At 41.7% G+C, this 23,153-nt stretch overlaps 1 protein-coding gene across 1 annotated transcript in view; it reads right to left on the bottom strand.

Annotated features, from left to right (window-relative positions):
* The window catches only part of HUNK (hormonally up-regulated Neu-associated kinase), a 55,863-nt gene that overhangs the window by 5,234 nt on the left and 27,476 nt on the right, over positions 1 to 23,153 (bottom strand). The window contains 5 exon segments of the mRNA XM_042810868.1: positions 3,875 to 3,958; positions 5,006 to 5,174; positions 9,483 to 9,618; positions 15,909 to 16,036; positions 17,815 to 17,950. Coding sequence (XP_042666802.1) covers positions 3,875 to 3,958; positions 5,006 to 5,174; positions 9,483 to 9,618; positions 15,909 to 16,036; positions 17,815 to 17,950 — 653 coding nt within the window.

The raw sequence follows: 23,153 nt of genomic DNA, 5'->3' as shown, positions 1-23,153 counted from the left end.
TCAAACTGCTTTTCCCTCAGCCAACTATGGCTGGCTAACTCTTACACAGAATAAAACAACACTTTCTGGATCTGGATCAGCCATTGCTTTCCTTGTGCTACACCTCCTGATCAGCCTGATGCCTTCCCCCTTGCTTTTACAGGCTGTGGCCATCTCAGTGACAGAACATTTATTCCTCTCTGCCTGTGCTGTGCTTGAAATAACACCACACCTGACCAGGAGCACAGTCACTATTGATGTTGATGAAATAATAACAACAGTACTAACAACAATAGCAGCAATAATAATAATGCTGTGTGAATAATGGACTACAACAATAAAGTCAGCGGGAGCTCCACATTTAATTTGGAGCTCACCAAACTATTTTTTCTCCCAAGGCTGCAAGACTCTGCTGCCAAGTTCAGCAGAGACTAGGTTCTACCACATATCTTTTTTTTTTTAAAGTGGGTGAGACTGCAAAGTGGGTGACTACATAAAGCCTAAAGGAGTCCATCAAAATTGTTTAACAACTCTGCTATTTGGGTAGGTGATTTGCATTTTGGTAGCTGCAGCATCTGTCAGCATGCAGGACACTGTAGTACTGCAATACTTTTAGCCTTTTTGCAAGTGCCAAGCCAGAACCGCTAACTGCTCTGCTCTGAAATATGCTGGAGAAGATATTTGTCTGGAGAAGAGGAGGCTGAGGGGAGACTTTATCACTCTCTACAACCACCTGAAAGGAGGCTGTGGCAAGGTGGGTGTCAGACTCTTCTCCCAGGTAATAGCCATAAGATGAGAGGGAATGGCCTCAAGTTGTGCTAGAGGAGGTTCAGGTTGGACATTGCAAACAACTTCTCAGCAAAAGTGGGGAGGCAGTGGCACAGGCTGCCCAGGGAGGTGGTGCAGTCACCGCCCCTGGAGGTGTTCAAGAGCCGTGTGGATGTGGCACTGAGGGACGTGGGCAGTGGGCATGGTAGGGTGGGATGATGGTTGGATTGGGTGACATCAGAGGTCTTTTCCAGCCTTAATCAGTCTATGATTCTTTGTTCCACATGCCCATGACTTTGTTTTTACACTGCTGTAATGTTTTACTAGCAGCCGCACCGCAGTTGTGTTGTACAATTGAAGCACTGATGAAAAAGCAAATTCACACATCCGGCAATGAATTACTATATCCCAGAAGAATGCTGTAAATAATTTTATTTTTTAAATTTACTAAAATTCCTTCTCTTTGATGATCATTGTAGGACAGGGAACAATGAAAATCCTAAATTCCCAAGTTTCCAGATGCTATTATATTTTAAGAAGGAAAGGAAGTGTTCCTTTGGGGGAGTTACAGAAGTTCACTCCTCACCGTGCTGTACACAGCCATGCAATGGCATGCTGCTGCACAATGAAAGGGTTGTGCCGGTATGTTATACTTGAATAGGTTCAGCATTACATCAGCCTCTGCTATTTCCTGTCCTGACCTCGACCCTAAAATCCACACTAGTCCTAGCAATGGACTTGAAAGGAAGATAACAGGTATTTGCCTTGGCCATGCCTGATATTGTGATAGGATGATGATATAAGTTCTTAAAATCACAAATTCCTCGAGCCTGAGCCCACCGGCTCGTCTAGGGAAAGCAGGAATCCTCAGCACTGGTCCCTGGGTTTGCTGCAGGAATGACTGCTCACCACTTGTGGCCTCTCCAGCAAAAAAAGACACTGCTCCACTGCCCCAAGCGCTAAAGTAAGGCCAGCCTGCAAAGCCACCCAGATGCTTAGCCCTGAGAGAAACTCTCAGCACCTCAGACCTCGCACACCAGTGCTACCACCCAGTTTCAGACACTGAAGGGACAGGTGGGCTAGGCCTGTCCCCTGCCCATGTGCTACATTGCATGGCCCAGCAACAGCCTGTGCTGCTGGCAGCTGGTCGTGGCCCACAGAACATTCTCATTTCACATGACAGAGTGAGGTGGAAGAAACACAGTCAGCTGCTTCTGCCGTGCCTGACCACCTCTCTCCTGGTATTGCCACGGCAACACAAAGCCATGCTGCCTTGGGGACATCTGTCTGGGAACCAGGTAAAGCCTCTGAGGTAAAGCCTCTGTTTTCAGGCTGGGCACAGAGGATGGCAGAGGGACCATGATCACAGCTCACGAATCACTCCCAGCTTATGAATTCTGTCACCCTGAGCTCCAGCAGCACCTGCTGATCCCAACGGCACAATCCAGACACTTCCATCCATCCCCCTGACAGCATTTTAGCAGACATCTACCACAGCTGTAAGCAGCAGGAGCATCTCGGGGCTTGCATTCACCCAAGCATGCCGCTTTAACTGTCCTGGTGTTATACAATCCCCTTGTGTAAATACAGCTAACGCAATATCAACATGCTTTATATTCAGCTGTGCCCATGTAGAAAGAGATTATACTGTATCATTATCACAGTGTCTGCACTGAGATTGCATTAAGGTAACTATTTCAAGAAAGAAAAGACACACCCTCATCCTCTAAATAGCTACTTTGGGACTAACTGTGAGCACAGGAGAGGCTCTGGAGAGAGCCTTCATCCCTAAGGATGCATACAAACAAAACTAGGGTCACTGAGTCGCACCATTACTAGTCATGCACACTAGCTCTGTGCAGGTGCTCACACAGGCCTTGCTGCAGACTCCCCTACATGCAGCATGGATGCAGAAGCAGTAAGCCAGTGCCTGAATGCTATGCAGAGTACTCCTGGGGCTCTCGGGCACTGTGCAGGGAGGCAGCACCGGCAGCTGGAGGAATCTGAGCCTGGTAGGGTCAGGATGCACCATGCCTGCATCAGGATGCAGGATGCCTGCATCGCAACCTCTGGGGACCTGCCTGAGTTCTGAGAGGACATTTGCCTGCAGCAGTTTGAGGTAAACTGCCACAGAGCATTTTGAAATACAATATTCACTGAGTCTACCCACTGCTAATACATTTTAAGTAAGGTGGTTTCAATTTATGTGAGAAAAGAATGGTAAAAGTGCTTTGCCCTGATATTTCCATCTGGCTTGCGACTCAGCTGTTCTATTAAATTTGCAAGCAGTCTTTAAAATAAACAAAACCAGCCACAAAACAGATCTGTCCCTGCAATTAAATCATCAATCCAGCACTGAAGAGTAGCAAGCTCCTCCGGAACACTGCTACTCATGTTGTAAGATACAACTTGTATAGTTCACAACCCTTGTAACTTTAGTGCTTCACCAAGTAACAGCCAGAGAACAAAAATCCAGACAGGCAGACAGGAGAGGATTCCTTTAATATAAACTACCTCCTCTAATGCGGGCAAGAAAACTGGAGACAGACTGAACAGTAACCTGGTTCAATCTTTGCTCTGGCCAAGGGAAGTCCCTCACAAGACAGTGGGCTAGTTCTCAATCAGTTCTGCTGGGAAGCAAAAAATTCACTTGGGCAGAGTTTTGTGCTAATATAGTTTTAATGTTTCTAATCGTTAAGCCTGGGCTCTGCCAGGTCAGTGCACTCTGCTATGCAGATCTACACCAAACTACCCTGGAAGGTGAACCCTGGCAGTCATTCAGCTTTTTGCCCTGCACCACCAAGGTCTTTCAACTCAAGACAATGAAGATACAGTTTTCTAGAGCAAGTTGCAGCTCAGAAGGAAATTAAAGGGCCCCCTGAAGAAATTTTGTTTTACTTTGCTAAACAGAGGATTTCTTTTCCTCATGAAAGCTGAAAGTCATCTTGAAACTTCCACTCCAGGTGGCTGCTATTTTTTCTTTCAAAAAGAAATTGAGAGAATTGTTCTGCGTGGATCTTTTTTTTTCCTCACAGTTCCAGAAACTCATTGTCTTAATTGCAACTGCTGGAGATCCTCAAATTCAGCCTGCTTTTCAAATACTTTAAGAAGCTTTAATGAGCTTTACCTCATAGGAGTCTTTATTTGCCTTGTACTTGTCAATCTGGTACAGCTGGTTCTTGTGGCAAATATTGTCCTGGAGTTCAGACTTCTGTTGAGAGAGGAGCACAGAAAATCAAAGTATGTAAGATAATTAGAGAAAACTGATGTTTAGCTACTGCTTAATGGACCATGTCCACTCTAGGCATTCAGTAGAGTTGCATCAACTTATGGAGATGATAAATATGATCCATTACGTTCTAAACATCATTGATGCCATCATTAAAACATACTTGTTATGAGAACTGAAAAGAGAGAAAACTGAGAAGCTGTAGTCAGAAGAAAAGGTAATCAGGGATAATTCCTCAAAGGGAAAAAGCATTTCATAAAGAAAAAAACCCACCCTACTGACAGTGTGATGTAGGAGCCCACAGACTCTTAGCTGTTTAAGACTTCTTGCCTGAACACAGACAGTTATGTGGAGAGGCCATGAGAAGAGGGAGTGCAGCTTGTCTTTGTGCACCTTGCCCATCCTGATACTTGAGCAAGTGTGATGCAAAACACAGCTAGGGAGTTCAGTTGCCCCAGATGTAGAAGAAAGGGTGGTGTGGCAAGGTGATTGCTCCCTTCAGCCACTCACAGAGCAGTTCCACAGCAGAGGGAGGGAAGCACAAGGTACTGCAGGCTCTCCGGGGTGTTCCCTTCAGGGATCTCAGCTAGGTGAGCTGGGCAGCTGTGCACCATTAGCACAGGCACTGAAGGGCATGGATTTTACGAAGAGCAACGCTAAAGAAGAGAGAAAAATGGTCTGGGAGAACATTTGCCAAGTCAGGTGGGCTAAACTGCATACACATACGCTGACTGCACAACAGCCTATCCTGGGATGGCAAATTTATCACTAGTTTTCTATGGAGAACTAATGCACTTCTCTGGAAACGCTTCTCACGAGATGTAAAGACTATAAGTATTTATCTCAGTAACCTGGAGAATTATTATTTGAAATAATGCTTTTAGTTTGCAAGGAATACCTCCGTTTCATGATTACTATGACAGAATTGGGAAAAAATAAACCAACATGGGTAATGCCTTAAGAAACTTTTAAGCATTTTTTTACCCTCTCACCTGCTTGTCCAAAGAATCAACATCAAGCAGTACTTACTCTAAGGCTTGCCAGGTAGCGCTCCAGCTTCTTATTAAGAAGAAAGTAGATAGCAAGTGTGTGACTTGCCCTGTTTGAGAGCACAGTGTTGATGACATCGCTGTTCTTATAGCCAAGCTTCTCAGTCATATGGAGCAGCACGCTTTGGCTGAGGTCCTCCAAGTGGATTCTGCAGAAAGAAGAGAAGCAGAGCACATTGCTTCTACTGTCTTCCCAGTGACAGAGCCTTGTTAGCAACACTGGAGAAGGGATCTGGAAGGCTCAGTAGTGCAGCCATGAGTAGGTATGAAAAAGGCAGATTGCTAGGGAACCACACACAAGATGGAACATCCTGGCAGTTGAACAAAACAGAACTCTTCCTGCCAGTTCAAACTGACCTTATGAAGGGAAATGGCACTGTGATGCTCAGGATGCCTCACTTTGTTATTCTAGATGTGATCAATGGTGATGAAAACCATCACGAGAATCCAGCTGATTTTGAAGGAAAAGAGGCAAAATCTATCTTAGGTAGTGATATTTTGCTTTCTGAAGTGATTCTTGTAACCAAACACCAGTGTTCAGCTCCATTCCTCATCTATTGCACAATATTCATGCACAAAATAGCTAAAGAACTTTACCACAGAGAAAGATGACATATAGGAAGGATTATTACAGCAGCTCTCAAAATGGTAAAGCTGCTATTATAATCATGTTGGTTAAAAGCAGAAATGCAATACAAGTTTATGGATGTGCTTTTCTGTAAAGTCTGTAACAGACTTAGCCAAGGTGAGAAATGCAGTACAGCAGCCTCTGAAATGGTAAATAACTTTTGCAGGCTATGTTAAAAACAGATTTTCCAGAGGACTCTTATTTAGGCATCTAAATGTGCTGGCCAGATTCCCAGATGTACCCATCAAGTCCTATCCATCTCCAAAGAAATGCTGGATTTTGTTTGCTTTCTAAAAAATATTCCTTGCTTCCAACATCAAGCCTAATATTTGCCCAGGGCAACTCAGGGAAGCTTAAGTTATGAGCTATTATGTATATATAGAGAGAAAGGTATAACTACCTATGGTTCTCACCCATTCTCTGCTACACCCTTGTTCTGTACACCTTTGCCATGAGGAATGCCTGGTGTGCAGTCTGGGTCTAATATGAGAAGGACTTAGACAAGATGCAAAACAGAGTATGGAAAATCTCAAATTACTGTTTTCCTTTACTCAGCGCTCTTATTAACACGCATACTGCAGCTAAAGAATGCTTGGGTGGTTTTCTTAGAGTTCATAACCAAAACGCATCTTGGCCATTGCACAGCAAGGCATCTGGACAGCAAAAAAAATTTAAGCAATTTCTGCTTGAAGTGCTGAGCAAAACTGGAAATATTTGCTTGCCTTTAGGGAATTTCTTTAATAACAGCAAGCTTTTAAAAAGCCTGAGAGAACATTCTCCTGAAAATGTAGTTTCTGCTGTTATTCTACCTTATCTCCATGTTTTCTCTTTTCCTATGTTCCTGTCTCAGTAACTATGGTCGTTACCTGAAATTCGTAGAAGAGGACTGCAAGAACAGAACATAGCTTCTTGTTTGTGATAGAAAGCATGATTCCTTGCAAATTAAGTAGTGGGTATTTCAGAACAATGTTGATATTATCTTACCCACATTTGCACACTAGCAGAAACTTGGACACCCTGCTGAGTCTGACCCCAGCAATACTTTCTGAACAAGTTTAAAAAGAGGCAAGCCAAGTCTTAAATATTTCAAACTTTACTGTATTTTCCCTACAAGGCTTCAGTATGACAAATTCTAGGTAGGCCAATCTTGAGGAATAAACTAATTAAATTGTAGAAACATAATTAAAAAAAAAAAAGAAGGTAAAGAAGGATTCTGTATGGCTTTCACCCTTTACAGCTTCATTGACTTCATCATACAATTTGGGTTCTGACAGAACGAGTAGTTACTTTGCTCTTGTTTTCACATCAAACAACGAGAAAAAACAATGCAATGAGGAAAAAAAAGGAACCAATTTCTTTAATAGGAAAGGGTAGCATTCCGCATTAATGAGCTGTTTAGAAGTGTTTGTAATGGGAAAGGAATACTACCATCACCCTATCTGCATAAACGCATGAACAAACATATGCCCTCTCTATAGTTCAGCTCTGCGTTTTCTTCTGTTCTTACATATTATTTGATTGCCTTTGGGAGAAAATGATTAATGGGCACTCCATTAGCACCGTGGCACAGCTATTGCATCTAGTAGAGGCCAGCCTCTCAAGAGTCTATGACCTAACTGCACCAGTGAGCAAGCTCTGAAGTGGTACCTCCATCACAGCCTAAGGCCTGATAACTGCAAGCTAACAACTCAAAAACAGAGGCTTGAAAATGCACCTGCAAATGCAGAAGAATTCTGAAATCACATTCAAGCCGTATTTCTTTCTTTTTTCCTCTTCCTAGATAGAACACAGTCAGCAAGAGAATTAAATTACCCATACAGCTCTCAGTTACACTTACATTCATTTAACAGATGCCACGTTTAGTAGATTGATTAGACTCATTATGGCAGTGATTTCATTAGCTTAACGACTCATTCAGTTTACACTTGTTTTCTCCTTCTTTACCATATAATGTTCATATGTAGAGTGCACTTCAGTACAGTCCAGTGCACCATGGAAACTCAGATTTCCATTTGTTATACAAATTAACTCAATTGACCTTAAATTTCAGGCAGTAATGCTGAGATAATGAGTCTGCCTGTTCTCCGTCTTGCTCCCTGCAAAACAATCCTTCTTATGGGTCTGAGTATTGTGGTTGGCAATTCTGTCCAAGGCAGAGGGTTGGAACTAGATGACCTTTAAGGTCCCTTCCAACTCAAGCCATTCTATGTATGATTCTATGATCCCACTACATGCAGTTAGCCTCACATATGCTTCAGTGGATGGATCTAGCGATGTCACCCTTTGGATAACAAGTATCCAAACTGTTCAATGTCTCTCCAACCAGATTCTGTGAGTGAGAGACATCTTATTCTGCTCAGGTCAAAGAAATACATAGTCACAATCATTGTCCACAACACAGTACTTGAAACACTAACTCTGGAACGGAAATGCCTGCTGGTAAACTACTGCACCTCAGTTCCCTGTGCATATAGAAGGAAAAGTGTCTCTCAGCCCCAGAGGGTTGGGTCCTCCAGTTCTTAAACATGTCCTGTTCACCTGGCTAGCAGTCCCAGAGGGGAAAACAGGTAGGGAGGCACTTTTAACAGCAAAATTGCAATTTCAGATGAATGCTCAAGGCTGTCTGTACGCACGGTCTGAGCCTGCCTAGGCACTTAGACCTTCAGGGCATCAACACAGAAAGATGGCCTATTTGGTGAACAACAAATCACTTTGGAGTGGGGACAGTGGTTCTGACATTCAAAGAAAGACTGTCACACCCCTAGGTGTATACTGTATCAGGATCTAGCACTTGACTAAATAGTAGGGTAGAAGTCAGACTCTTCTCATAGTGATTTGCCTATTAGTGAGTTAGGACTGAAATTTTGGAGTAGTATCAAATTTTAAGCTCCAAAATTAAGATTTAAGTTGCTTTATCTGCCTCAGTGCTGGATTGCATATTGGCCTGCAAGCTAGTAACTCCTACAACATCTTCTGCAGGTACAAGATTGTGTGTAAGACACAGCGGAAAGGCTTTGATGCAGGAAGGAGGTTTTATCAGATCAAATATAGACATACATTTCTAAGTGAGTTGCCTGAGGCTCCATTTACAGTCACAGGAGAGAAAGCAGAATCTCCTGGGCACAATGTCACTGCTGCAGAATCAAAGAGAAGTCAGACAAATCATTCTGTAAAAATTTTTCTCTGTTGACTGTAATGAGAGCCCAGGTTGACTGGAACATGCGAAGACTCCATACTAAAGATGCTGAAAGTTAAGAAAGATTATTTCTGAAGTGGACCAGAAGTACTTTTCTTTCTTCCTTGTCTTTCCTTAGATTGCAATTTGGTCTGGACATGAGATTTGTTATCTGTTTGCATTTAGTCCCGCATTTAGTACTGCACAGGTATTAAAGATCAACAACCAACAAGGCAAGATGATTTAACTCTGAGCTTTCTCACCACGGTCTGCATGTTTACCTAATACACAGAACCCTCACACATGCATCAGAAATGGGTATAACTATTGGAAAACATCCTGGCTCTACTGACAAATAAGAACAAGACTACAAGTGATGTCTTCGTACACGTCCATTGTAAGCTCACGTGATCTGCACTTCAGACTACCTCACAACTGTATCATATGCCATCTTCTAATTTAAGCTATTGTTTTTGACCACTTCGGGAAGCACACATTTAATGACCAATTCTTACAACTTTAAAAAGTGAGCCAAAAAAGCAACCTCAGAAAATGCAGTGGGATGCTGTCATATAAAGAATGAAAATGTAGCATCAGAGCTGTTCACATTTTAATGTACATACACACTGGCAGGTTTTCTCCACTCTTTTGTACCTGTTTGGATATGGGACGTTAGGTGGTGCTCTCCCAGGGTAATTCTCATTAAGCCACCGATTCGCAAGTGCCTGCTGGATGTTTGGTCTCTTTGCAGGATCTGGCTCTAGTAGAGAACGTAGAAAGTTGATGGCCGCTGTGAAGAAATCAAGAAAAGACAATAGCTATGTCATATATGCCATATATATGTATATATATCCCTATGCCCAGGGAGGTGGTGGAGTCGTCGTCCCTGGCAGTGTTCAAGAGGCATCTGGAGGATCAAGAGGCATGAGGAGCTACAAGATATGGTTTACTGCTTGTGGTAGCCAGGGTAGTGGGAGGATGATTGGACCAGATGATCTTGTAGCTCCTTTCCAAACTTGCGATCCTATGATTCTATGATATACTTTATGACTTAACACAATAGTCGGGTTGTTATGCCATGTAGCCTGATCAAGAACTAAATGCTAAAATACTAAAATGCAACTTTTTCTATACAGTATGCTCAAATGTCCTGAAAAACAAAGAAAGCTTGATACAGAATTGGTAACTGAAATAAACAAAGATTTATAGAGTCATAAAGGGGACGAGAAAAAGCACCTTTTGTTACAGAGCTTGTTTGAAGTTTCTGAGCAAGCTAGTCAAAACTTATTCATTTCTGTTTGAGAAATGAGGCTATCAAAAAATCACTCATACAGAGTACAGAACAGAAAGATAGACAGGGGCTGAGCGGAGAGGAAGGGAGGGATGGAGAGTTGGGAGGAAAGACACGGAAAACTGAGTTTTCTGCTCCCATTGACAGGAGAAATTCTCTTCTGGCTTCCATCCAGACTACAATCAGTTGCAGGAGGTTTTGGCCAAATTAAAAGAGTAAAATTAATGGGCTTCATTCTTTTTTCAAATATTGAACTTTCAAATTCCAATGACATTCAACCATCCCTTGGGATTTTCTTGCAAAAAAACTCAAAAGTAGTTTTCCTGTATTTGTAAGTCATGCGCTTCTTACATGCTTATGAACAACGAAATCAAGTGATTTGCTTTAAGACTCAAAATAAGTCAATGTCTGAGCTTAAAATAAATTCTGTTTTAACTGTTTCTAGTCTTTATTCCTCAAATTATCAAGGTTACATTCAGCTTATCAACTACAAATCAATGACAAGTTAAATATGTCCTCTACCATTCCCTACAGAAAAGACAAAGAAACCTAATTCTGGGAAAGCCAAAACCAGAATGATTTTGTAGAGGAGATACAGTGAACTGAGATAGCAAGATTGAATGATGTCAATGGCAACCAAAAAACAGAAATGATGGCTGCAGCAGGTTTCTCCAGCTCAAAGGACAGCAATTTGGAAGCTTTTTTCCACCTCATTCTGCTACAGAGCTACAGTTCACTCTCTAGACTCTACTCTGCATGTTTTATCTACTTGAATCCAAATTTTGTAGAGATCTTGTGTAGAGACCTTGGGCAGTAGTAGTAGGACCACTGGTGTACTTTGCCCATGACTTGGTGAAATATTTAATATCCTTGGAATTTTCTCAAAGCCCATCACTGGAGATGTTCAAGACCAGGTTGGATGGGGCCCTACGCAACCTGGTCTGGCACCAGATCTGGAGGTTGGTGGCCCTGCCTGTGGCAGGGGGGATGGAACTTGATGATCTTTGTGGTCCCTTCCAACCTCAGCCATTCTAGGATTCTATGTGGGAGTAAAAGAGCCTGAAATGGAAATACCGATCCCTATTCTGAAGGACAGCAGCCATGATTCATCTTCTTCACCAGCACCACTGTGAAACCCTTATGAATCCTTCCTCCCATATTCAACTGAAGGAAAATGATATGCCTGCTCACAATGTGTTCGTCTGGAAACAGGAGCCTAGATGCAGTGCCATTGCCTTTATGGGGTTCTCTTCTACAAGACTTCTTTGTGTTTGCCTGGCTGTCGACTCAAGCATTTTCAGATCTCTGAGCCCAAAGTGACAGGCTGGCTGGGCTGATGCATCAGAGCAGAGCAGTGGGCAAGGGAGTTTCTCATCAAATAAGTCAATATTAAATTTGACAGGTGCCAAGACAGCATGGATAACTTCTAGTTTCACCATCCTGCAACCATCAGACATCAGCCGGATAAAGCCCTGAGAGGATATCCATTGCAATGCAGGTCTAGCATTGAGAAGTTTATATTAAGAAGAGAGAGAGTTATGATTATGTATTTACCATTCCAGCTAGGCATGAGCTAGGTGTTTTCTAAGCTCTGTCTTCACAAATCACTGATTTATGTCAGGTACTTCAATTTAAGTCTTTCCCAACATTTTTGTTATTTTCTTATGACAGCAGCATTGTGGAAACAGCAGGAAGAGACTACATCCAAGTTCATAAATCTCCTGCAAGCTGATGTTAGGGCTGTTCCCTGCGTACCCTGAAAGCCTGCACGTCAACACATCTTGGGCGCCAACCCCTCCGTTATGGGAAACAAGTAACCCATTGTTCTGCCATTTTAGTTCCTCTCTTCCCAATGCTTCCCGCTAGAAACCGCACGCATCCCATGGGTTCAGAGCACTCTTCCTAACACAAAACAGCCCCTCCCCAAACCAGCCACCATCCCCCTCGGCCCCCACATCAGCTAACAGCTCCTTAAAGACCCTGTTTTTTTCCCTTTGGCAAAAGACAGACTGATTAAAGGCGGCTTGCAAAGCAGTATGAAGTGCAGCAGGTTCAGACCAGGGGAAACTGATTCCAGATACGGGAGCCCTCCAGAGAAGCTCCTTTGCCAGTGCTACCCAGGCAATGAGAAGATTTGGTGCAGCACCTTTGCCCACCTGAGCTGTTAGGTGGTAGAAAGAAGAATGAGTCCTTTTCACTTAGCCACGCAGCTGCAGGACAGCAAAATTAATCCCTCAGGAAGTAAACATGAAGTGAATGAACCGGTTTTTGGACCCATCTGAAGCTGCTTTTCATGCTGAACCAAGTAGCTTCATGAACAAAGGATGCTGTGAATTATCCCTCCAATGCTTCATTATGTGAGGGAATGTGAGGGCCTCATTTATGACGAACTCGAGGACAGCACTAATCTGATTAGCCAGTGAGCTGCACTTGATGGAATTTTGTTTCCATGGTGTAACTTTGGGGCAAAGTTTGCTCTTTAGACAAATGAGAGATTAGTACCATGAGAAAAAAAAGAACAAAAAACAACAACTTTCTCTTAAAGCTTCTTTAATAGATTGAGTTCAGTAATGAACAGAAATAGGGAGAGCTTCAGGTATGGGCTACAAGACTTCTTTTGCTTCCATTTTCTTTGTCATGAATAAAATGAACTCAGTGTCTCGTTCAGAGGATGCCACAGTATAAGTGGGTGCCTGACTAAAACCAGGCATACAGCTGTTGTTTATGAAACTGGACAGAGAAAATGAAATAAGGGTGTTTAATTTTACAATGCCAAAGTAAACTCTGAACTACAGGCATGGACAGATGATTGCTTGTGTTTGTTAAGAATTTGCACGCACCTCCATGCGACAGCACTGCCTCTCTGCTCCTGACAGAGGTTAACATTTAGCTGAGATGCAATAACTTCTCAGGACGGATCTGATTGATTGAGGTTGTGCAGTCACCGTCCCTGGAGGTATTCAAGAGCCATGTGGATGTGGCACTGAGGGATGTGGCATGGTGGGGGTGGACTGACGGTTGGACTGGGTGACCTTAGAGGTCTTTGATGGCTGTATGATTCCATGATAGCAATTAATCTCTATTTCACAGAAGAAACGGAAGTTATCAGTTGACCCGTGTGTTGAAGTTCTAAGTGATTGACTTCTGAATGCTCTTAAAGGGTAATGCTTCTCCTCTGCTGCAAAAGCATGGAATACACAGTTGCACATATGGTAGGTAGTGTCTGACAGACTTTATAAAGGGGATAACATGTAAGTGATGATTAAAAGATAGTGTGCCACTTGATGTTACTATTCAGACTCTCAGATTTGAAAGGTGGGATTTTCTAACAAAAATTCCATCATCTAGACAGAAAGCTTATCAAGTGAATGAGCTAAGGATTAAAAACACACCTTTTTAAAGAGATTCTTTAGCCTCAAATGCACTTCTCTAGTTTGAAAGGAAGACCATAAACACACAGAAGCAGTACATGGGAAAAAAAAAGAATGCATGCAAGGTGAATATCAACTTTCTTAATAACTGAACTCTGCTCACCTCAAATCAATAATCAGATAGCTCTGTTGTGTAAGCAGCTTAATGAAAAATTGTTTCCTAAGTGGGAAAATCAAATACTAACTCCATAGTTTTCTCTGTTGCTACACAGTTCCTTTGGGTATCCATAGTCACACAAAACTGTAACTAATACAAATAAAGCATACTCTTGTTTAGTGATAAGAACAGCTAGTTTTATAAAGGAGCCCTGCATTCAGCAGCTGTGAAGTTAAATGTTAAAAGAGAACACAAGGAACAAGCAAAACATACTAATACAAGATATCTCTTCTGCAATCTCTACGTGAATTTACAGAAAAAGGAAACATGATGTATGAAAAAGAAGGTCACTCTACCTAAGAGGTTAACCAATAAAACAATTTGCAGGGCAGAGCAGATGATTTTCTATCTACTGACCCAAAATCTAAATGTAGCAAGAACAAATGTCATGTTAAATCACAGTTTGCCGTGTTGGTGAATGTGCAAACCTACTGGCTTAAATCAAGGAGTGATGCATACCTTTGTTCACACTTCGTTGAATAAAGGTTAACAAGTTTAAATCTGTTCCACTAATTTTCCATCATCTCTGAAAGTTCAAGCTTCTATTGTTCTTAGAGGATAAACAAAGACTGTTTTCATTGGAGACTGCAATGTCAAAAGATGTGACTGTGAGAAAATTTGATCTCCATGATAAAACTGTAGGATGAATGAAATAGCAAAAGGAAACCTGTCAAAAGTAGTATTATCTTTTCTGCTACATAAGGTCTGGTCTTCTCCAGACCTTTCATGGGTGATTCAGACTTCAACACGAGTTCTCCCTGTAAAGTCAGTGAAACCTCCCACACAAAGATAGCTGTGCTTGAAACAAAACAATGATTGGGAAGGCAGTACATCAGTTCAAAGCTACTGCACAGCCATTAAACAACAGCTGTTTTCTGGTAAAAGCCTCACTGTGGGAGGTCAGTTCAGTAAACTATTTGGCAAACTTGGCAAATCTTTACAACTATATCCAAGTCCCTGAATTCAAGAGTAATGTTGCAACTGATGCAAAAGATTTGGCTTCTAGATCAGTACAGTGTGAAACAGTCAGTATAATCTTTATTTTAATTTACCCAGTGGGGCTTCTATGTATGGTAGAACATTCAAACAGTGGTTTTGTGCAACTGAATCCTACAGGGGAGTCTCCAGAATGGAAAGAGCAAATACTCCAACCACATAAAATACAAAGCAAAATTGCAGCATCCCATCACTTGTAAACCTACCACTTTATAACATGCCAGCAACATGAATTCCTGGCAGAAAACATGTACTTCGTACAGATGCTGAGTGAAAGAGGAACAACATATTCCACTTCATTCACAGATAACCCATGTGAGAAAATCCTTAACTATCTATTTATTCTGCAAGCAGGGAAATCTGTACTTGGAGAATTCATCTTGTGAAACAACTTGTAAGGGCTTTTTCTTATACCCCATGATAGTGGTTTGCTGTCATTAGTGTACTGACTGAAAATACACGATCATTCACCCTTTTTCTATGAGCAATCTTTCAATTTCCTTGCAAACAGTCTGCCAGACAAGAACAGAAGCTCTCCATGAACATCAAATTTAGCACACAAAAATAAAGTACAAAGCATAGTTCATTCCAAATGCTGACACAGTCTTGCTATAAGCTGAAAAATGATTCTGTTGCCTAGTGACATGGCTTTGAAGAAAAGTTAATTTTTCTAATATTAACGCAACAACAAATTTGCATTTTATGAACACACAAAGTTTATCACGGGTCACTGTTCCAAAATAACCTTCTGTGTGTGTGTCATTATTTCATGACCCATGTGAGGTCATTCAAGGCCACCTTACCCAAGCCATTCTATGATTCTGTGATCACACAATCCTAATCATGAGAACTCCCAAGAATGTGTTACTCCAAAATAATGTGTTTATATATCCATAACCTATGCTAAAATATTTGAACATGAAAAACTGACCAGCTATTCTCTGAAAGCAATTTCAGTGGCTTTCACAGATTTGTTCCTCTCTCATATTCAGTACAACTTGGTGTTTCTCCAGCTTATACACCAAAGTTAAAGCAAAAGGAGTTATACTGCAACAACTCCTGCAGATCTGCTCAAGACTAAAATCAAAAAGACCATTTTTCATGATTAGCATACCATGCTGGTAACACAACTTGCAATCCCAAATTCAATGCAATGGTTCCCACCAACTGGATCTGAATAAGTCTGAAAGCACTTTTTCGATTACCTGTGGAGAGTTGGGTGGGAAAAGGGTTCATTTCTTTGTCCACCATTTTCTGGTACAAAGCTCTTAAGCTGAACGGCTCCACAGTAAAAGGTAATGTTCCAGTCAACATGGCGTACATGTTCACCCCGCTTAAAGAAAACACAGAAAAAGAAACCAAAATAATCAGGAACAAGGAAATAATTAGGCTTAGACTTTCTGACTGTATCTTCAATATCTGACAGTTATTAGGAACTCTTCTGTTGCGCACAATGATTGGGCACAAATTTGCAGAGGTTTGTTCATGGAGGGTCACACAACTTGTAGGACATAAGCTGGGACTCAAAGAACCAAGCCCAGCTGTTAGGCAAATTCTCAGTCAATTTTGCTTCACAGTTATGTCTCCCATCAGGCTGCTTAAATGCCATGCTTTCAGCAGCCATGTCCTGCTGCTGCCCTGGGTATGACTGCCTATGTCAACAGGAACATCACTGGTCCTGGTTCAGTGCACAAAGGTTTCTGCTGACCCTCGTGGCCTCTGGTGCAGCACAAAGATCAGGTGTGAACAATCACATTTTTCAGAGCAGAAAAGTTATTGCTTATTTATATGCAGCAGAGCCAGCGATGAAAAGTGGATTCTTATTCTTTTCCCTCTTAAAAGAGCTTTAAACTCAATTGAGTGGAATTCTTTCCTTTTGGGAATTGGTTTTCCCAGTTTGCTGAATGAATGCATGCGAACAGAAAGAAACCAAACCAGTGTGCTTTTATGAACTATGATCACAGCAACCATTTGTTCAGCTATGAGGAAGGGCAGGGGTTAACCATATTTTTCTTTCTTAGATGAAAAAAAAAAAAAAAAGCAGGATATTATTACTGGAGAAGTTTAAATGGTTTACAGGAATGACTGTGCTCTGTTTGCATTCCAGTACCAGTAAGAGCATTCCTCAGGGCTGGTAATCTCACCCTTGATGTGGAGGGATGGCCCACTGCAGGGTAAGAAATGAAGTAGCTGCTTGACAGTTTAGCTGTGGGTCTCCCTGGAGTATGGGCTACAGGATCAGGCTTCCGTAGGGGAAGTTTTCTAGAGTCTTTAGGTATCACAATGCTGACCAATATGAGAGATTAATTAATCCATGTCCTAGTCTCACATACAAACAATGGCCAACCTTTCTTAGCAGGAGCAGCACTTATACAGTACTTCACATTTTCAGAGCATTTCAAACACTTCAACTTCAGAAACAATGCAATTCCATAATTTTATTTAAATTTATTAATATTTTATTATCCCCAGTTCACTGGTGAGGGAAAACCCTTAGATGCTAATAAAAGCTAAAAGTTAGCTGATTTCATCTAATTCTTCTTCAGGACAGGCAGTGATAACTGACACCATAGCCAACAGGAGGGCAGAAGGTACTGACAGTACCACAAGCAAATGACTCCAGAACATCTTTTCAGCTTCCTCTGTAGCTGTCTATTCTTTTGCCTGAACACTGCTAGGTGCTCAGCATCACAAATATTCTGGCCATTTCTTCTTCCCTTCTAACTGCTATGCTTTCAAAATGATGACTGGAATGGATTTCACAACTTCTGCCAGACTTGACTGTGGATAGTGCACAGAGACTGTGTAAAAGCTTGAGGATCCTTCAGGGAAAACGAAAAAGATGTTCATCATCTTGTGCCAGAAGACACAACACGTGTCTCACTAATGTGTCTCAAAGTCATCGATCAAGTTGGGCTTTACTGCAATCACACCCTGTTCTGCTTTCTATCAATCTACATACGGTTATGCAAAAGCTCTCTTTCAAATCAAGATATTCGTATAAAATAGTTCAAAGAGTCATGCTAATTAAACAGATTTTCTTGCTTATTTCCCATTTGAGCAGCCGGTAACAATAAAAGTAACAAATTATAAACTACAGAAGTAACTCACATGGACCAAACGTCTATTTTGGGCCCATACTTTTTCCTTGCCAGAAGTTCAGGGGCTGCATATGCTGGGCTCCCACACTGGGTGCTGAATGGATCAGAATAACCCAGGATGCCTGCACAGTTGCTCAGTCCAAAGTCTGTGAAAAGCATAGAGACACAGTTATGAAAGAGACAGATACAGCAAAACTGTAAAACAGCAAAACAGAAAAGGGAAAAGGCACATTTTAACCAAAAGCTATGCAATGAACTGCCTAGGAAAAAATCAGTCACATGAAAAATTGTCTACAATTTGTGCTAAATCAAAAGAGGTTTTGACAAGCAACAGAAAAAGTCTGGAAACATGCATGAATATCAGTTTTATACACAAAGCAACTGTTTCACTCAAAATTGGAAGCTCAATTGGAGTTGAGTTTGTGCCATGCAGTACATGATGGCCATGGGGAAGAAACTAACTTTGGGCAGTCAGGGGTTCCGTACTGTGGCGGTGCTTTGCTAGGAGGCCAAGTATTGCTTCTCCAACATTTTCCTTTGTTTCATTTAAAGGAGCCATTACATTTAAGGCAGGGAGGTTGTTTTTATAACTACTACACACAGTAAGGGTTGCAGTGTCAGCATTTCAATTCTAAAACAATGCAGGGAGATCTTGGAGCAAGAAGGGGAATGTGTTGATTTGGCTCTCTCCCTTTCTTTCTGTCTTGAATTATGCCATTTCTGGCCCCTGGGTGTATCTGATGTTCTCTGCTGGCAGGAATAGCAAGGGACTGGCAAAAGTTGGCATCATGAACCGATGAGGAGCAAGACATGGTCCCTCAGCACTGAATGAGACTGCAGTTTCACAAGTGCTCTCTGCCAGCCCAAGCCCAGGCTGGCGCCACAGAGGGTGTTCTCCCCATCTCCTTTGTCTACTTCAGCGTTGGTATGGCTTCAGGGTGAGCTGTGTTTCAGAAAGGATCTTAAAAATTAAAACACTAAGCAAGAACAGAAATTAGGAGAGAGCAGCTGTGAAAATGGCCTCTGGCTTGTTCAGCAGCAGTGGCAAAAGAGGCCAGGGGCAACATGCAGTCAGGGCATGCATGCCCACCCTGCCCAGTGGCCCACACTTGGCTTGGTAGAAAGCAATTATGAAGTCATGGCATCAGAGATGAAAAGGGAAAGCAGGAGGAGTTGCATAAGGTCTTGAAAGAGGACAAACAACCTGCTGGTGAGGCCCCATCTGGAATATGTTTTGGGCATCTCACTACAAGAAAGACATCGAGGCCTTGGAGTGTGTCCAGAGAAGGGCAGCAAAGCTGTGAGAGGTCTGGAGCACAAGTTTGATGGGGAGCGGCTGAAGGAACTGGGGTTGTTCAGTGTGGAGAAGAAGAGGCTCAGGGGAGACCTCATCACTCTCCACAACCACCTGAAAGGAGTTTATGCTGAGGTGGGGTTCTTCTCCCAGGAAACAGATAGGATGAGAGGGAATGGCCTCAAGTTGCACCAGGAGAGGGTCAGGTTGGGTGTTAGGAAAAAACAGTTCTCAGCAGTGGCACAGACTGCCCAGGAAGTCACTGTCCCTGGAGGCGTTCAAGAGCTGTGTGGATGTGGCATTGAGGGACATGGACTAGAGCAGTCACAGGCATGGCTTGATGGTTGAACCAGATGATTTTATTGATCATAAAGATTATTTGATTCTATGACATAATAAAGGGGAAGAAGGGTGGCGAACTCACAAGGACGAGGGCAATGTGGGCTGGGAAATCTGCCTCTGCAGCAGGGCAATATATTCATGACTAGAAGACTTAGAATAGTCACAATCAAAGATGTTCACATTTATTAATAGCTTGCTGTTCATGATAGCTGCAACAAAAATACTAGTATCAAGAACACTGACATCTGTTTATCTCCTTTTCTATTCATTCAGTCTTCTTAAAACTTCTCATATCAGTATGTTTAAAATGAAAGTGATCTTGCATATAAATTAGGCAGCCCAAAGTAGTAGACCACTGAACCCTGCTCCTATAGAGTTGTGTCTTGCATCCACACATCTCATAAAGCCTTCTGGGTGTGCTACCCACCTGCTTGACTGGGCTCAGAGCATTGCATCTTGTAGATCAAATATGAGAAGTAACTGCTGAGCCCACATCTCCCTCCACTAATCAGGGTCCCTCTCCTTTATTCGCCTGCTTATTTGCATGAGACTTGAAGTATTGTCCTTTAGTATTCAACTCATGCCAAATATGACAGAAATCAGACAGGAGTCCCTTATGGTATTAAAAGCACCCTGGCAAGGCATTCATGCAAGCCTTGTTCCTTTATGAAATGGGGCTAAAAACAAATAATACTTACAAAACATACACATATAAAAGTGACTGTGTGGGTTAAGGCACTTAAGGAACAGTGTGGACTGGCTGGCTCTCTGAGAGGGAAGTAACTGCAGCACAACCATATTTTAACAGTCACAGAGGCTCAAAGGGTTTTGCTGGAGCGCACTGTAACAGCTGAAGGGAGGATCAAGGCAATTTCCTTGCCTCTGATGGAAAATAACTGTCTCTGGACACTGTTTAAACATCTTTGCTAGATATGTGTTATCCCTGGGGCTTATACAAATACTTCTGAGGAACCACTTAATTAATTTATTTATTAGCTATGGCCTGAGAGAGGTTATGTCAACTGTTAAATACTTTTAAAAACTCCTATAAATAATACCTCTACAAGGTATTAGTTGTGGTCTTTATCCAACTACGACATATTACCTCAAAATTATTTGACTGCAATACAGTGCTTTACAATCAAGTACATAATGTTTATATACTGACCTGGTGCAAACTAGCATCTGCTTGTCGTTATCAATGGAGGTATCCTCCTGTGAAAGTTTGCACTATCCTATTTGCTTAAACTACAAACATCTCATTGACTTGTGCTCGTTCATTAAAACTCAGCTGGTGTACTTTTTTTTTTTTTCTCATGTCTGTTGGAATTAAAAATGTGTGCAAACACATGCAGACTGGGGACAGGGATTTCATTGCAAAATAAATGGGAATATTGCTATGAATGCCATAGCAGCGCATTGCAATCACCAGCTGATTTGCATTAAGGATGCACTTTTAATCTCAGTAAGAATGGAATTACCACTAACTTTAACCACTGATAACTTTACTGCTACCCCTGTTCTGTCTTGGGCTTCTTTCAATAAGCCTAGCTAATTACAGATTTCAGATCAAAGGCCATACTTGGTTTTCCAGCGTAAATATTATGACATGGAAGCACCACCACCCCCACTCTTCATGCTATCGAAGTATCGCATTACGCTACTTCTCAACGCCTCCAGGAAATCAACATTACAACATTAAGCTATGGGTACACGGCTATCTCTGAAGCTGTGACAGTTGGGATATCAAAGAAACTATTTAATAGCACAAGCCTTAGTACAAAGCGAGAGCTCATGGACAAGTTTGACCCCTGTGTACGCCAGCAGCGCTCCAGAGACCTCAGCAGAGCTACATATAGGCAAGATCCTTTTGGTGCTGCAGGTCCTTGAGCAGACAGCCAAGGGCTTCACAAGTTCTGTGAGTGACCTTTCATGGCATCTTTATCAGACACCTGCCACCACTGGCTGTTAGATAAAGAGAAGTGAATTACTTCCAGCATTTCCACTCCCAATGTTCTCAGACTTGAGACTTATCCAGACAGCTAAGAATAATTCCACTTAGCACAGCAAATGGAATTTTTCTAATAATACTAAGAACATATTCTAACAAAAAAAGTGTCATTAAGCAGCTGGATGAAGAAAGGACTTAAAGGATTCAGTTCTCACTGAAATGCATGAACAAGTAGGAACTTTCAATGTCACTTTACATTACATTTTTCATCTTCCATTTTTAGATGCTAGAGCGTCTGCTGCTACACCAGACATGGAGAGCAAACTCCTACCCCAAAGCAGTTAATGTGCGATGCTTTGTATCTCAGTGTCTTTCCTTGAAAGCATGAAAAGCAGCATATAATCCCTCAAAACACTCTTTGCTAGCGCTGAACTTTCCTGGGCTACACTACATGACAACGAAACTGATTCATCATGTTTCTAGGAAGACACTACATACTTTACTAGAAGTGGAATGATCTGAGTGAGGGAACAAGCATGGAGGACAATGAGAACAAAATGAACAGGTATATTCCACCAGTTCCAGACAGGTGCTGAAACATTTCCGTTGAGTGTGTTGCACAGAAGCAGGACGTGGGACATTCAGTTTGTACCAGAAAACAAATCCTAACTGTCTGGGGCTGTTTAATCAAGTTAGTGGCTTCTCTGGAATATTAGATCAGAGATTTTCCTTTGGGAATGGGAGGAGAGGAAACAATGGACTTCAGCTGACTATTGATAAAATGCAAGTGTTTGAGATGACTGATTTTCAATCTGTTTTTGCTTACAATTAAATTATTACTAATAAAGTAACCTTTCTTTTTCAATAACATACCCAGCTGGACAGTGGGATGTAATTGCTTTGTTTTAAAATACATACCGTGTACAATCTGCTTAAAAACATCAGGCTGCAGACCTGAAGACAATTTATCTCAATGCTAGCTGGGCTACAGATCTGTCTCTTTCTCTATGCATCCCACACCACCCACTGTGAGGAGACCTTTCTATGCAACTGAAGCAACTTAAACTGCAGAAACAGCTCTGAAGTTCTTTTTTGGCATGTAAGTTTAAATTGAACACATATCATCTGATTAGATTTGGTTTTGGATGTCAAGTTCACATAGCATTGTGTAATCAAACACTCAATAACAGGATAGTTATAGAAATTCTTTAAATCTATCAGATGTTCATACAGCACTGTTGCAAACCATCTGGTCTCACTTATCCGCTAAATCAAGATAATGGGTGGTATCCATCATTACTGATGAATGATTCATGGTAACATATCAGTATCCTCTTGACCCGTAACTGACGTAATGCAGCATTCTCTTTTGCTATTATTTTTCCAGAGACATTTGATTCACTACAGAGTACCAACTAAAAGTTGTGGTAATTCTTCTAGAGACTGAATTCCCTAAGTAATTTTTAAGAATTTCAAATTTAATTAACCATTCTCTTCTTGTTTGTTTGGAGACGTATGTGCTTCATATATTACACTGACTGTCCATTTGACCTCAGTGTTAAGTGTTATTCATTCCTTTTCAGATGATGAAACCTTTTGAAGCAAGGCAGGCAAGCGTTTTAAGTCTGCAACCACAGACACTGCTGTTGGCAAAAGTGGAGGCAAGGAAATAAATATAAATGTTTATTATTTTTTTTTAAAAGGGCATATTTTCTTTGCAGTGCACACATTAGCGTTAATGGGAGTTATGCAAAGGCAGTGA

Source organism: Centrocercus urophasianus, unplaced genomic scaffold, assembly GCF_019232065.1.
Source record: "Centrocercus urophasianus isolate 14NV4802_14NV808 unplaced genomic scaffold, USGS_Curo_1.0 seq_12, whole genome shotgun sequence".
NCBI classification, from domain to species: Eukaryota; Metazoa; Chordata; class Aves; order Galliformes; family Phasianidae; genus Centrocercus; species Centrocercus urophasianus.
Note: the sequence above shows the minus strand (reverse complement) of the source record. Positions and strands in the feature narration are given on the sequence as shown.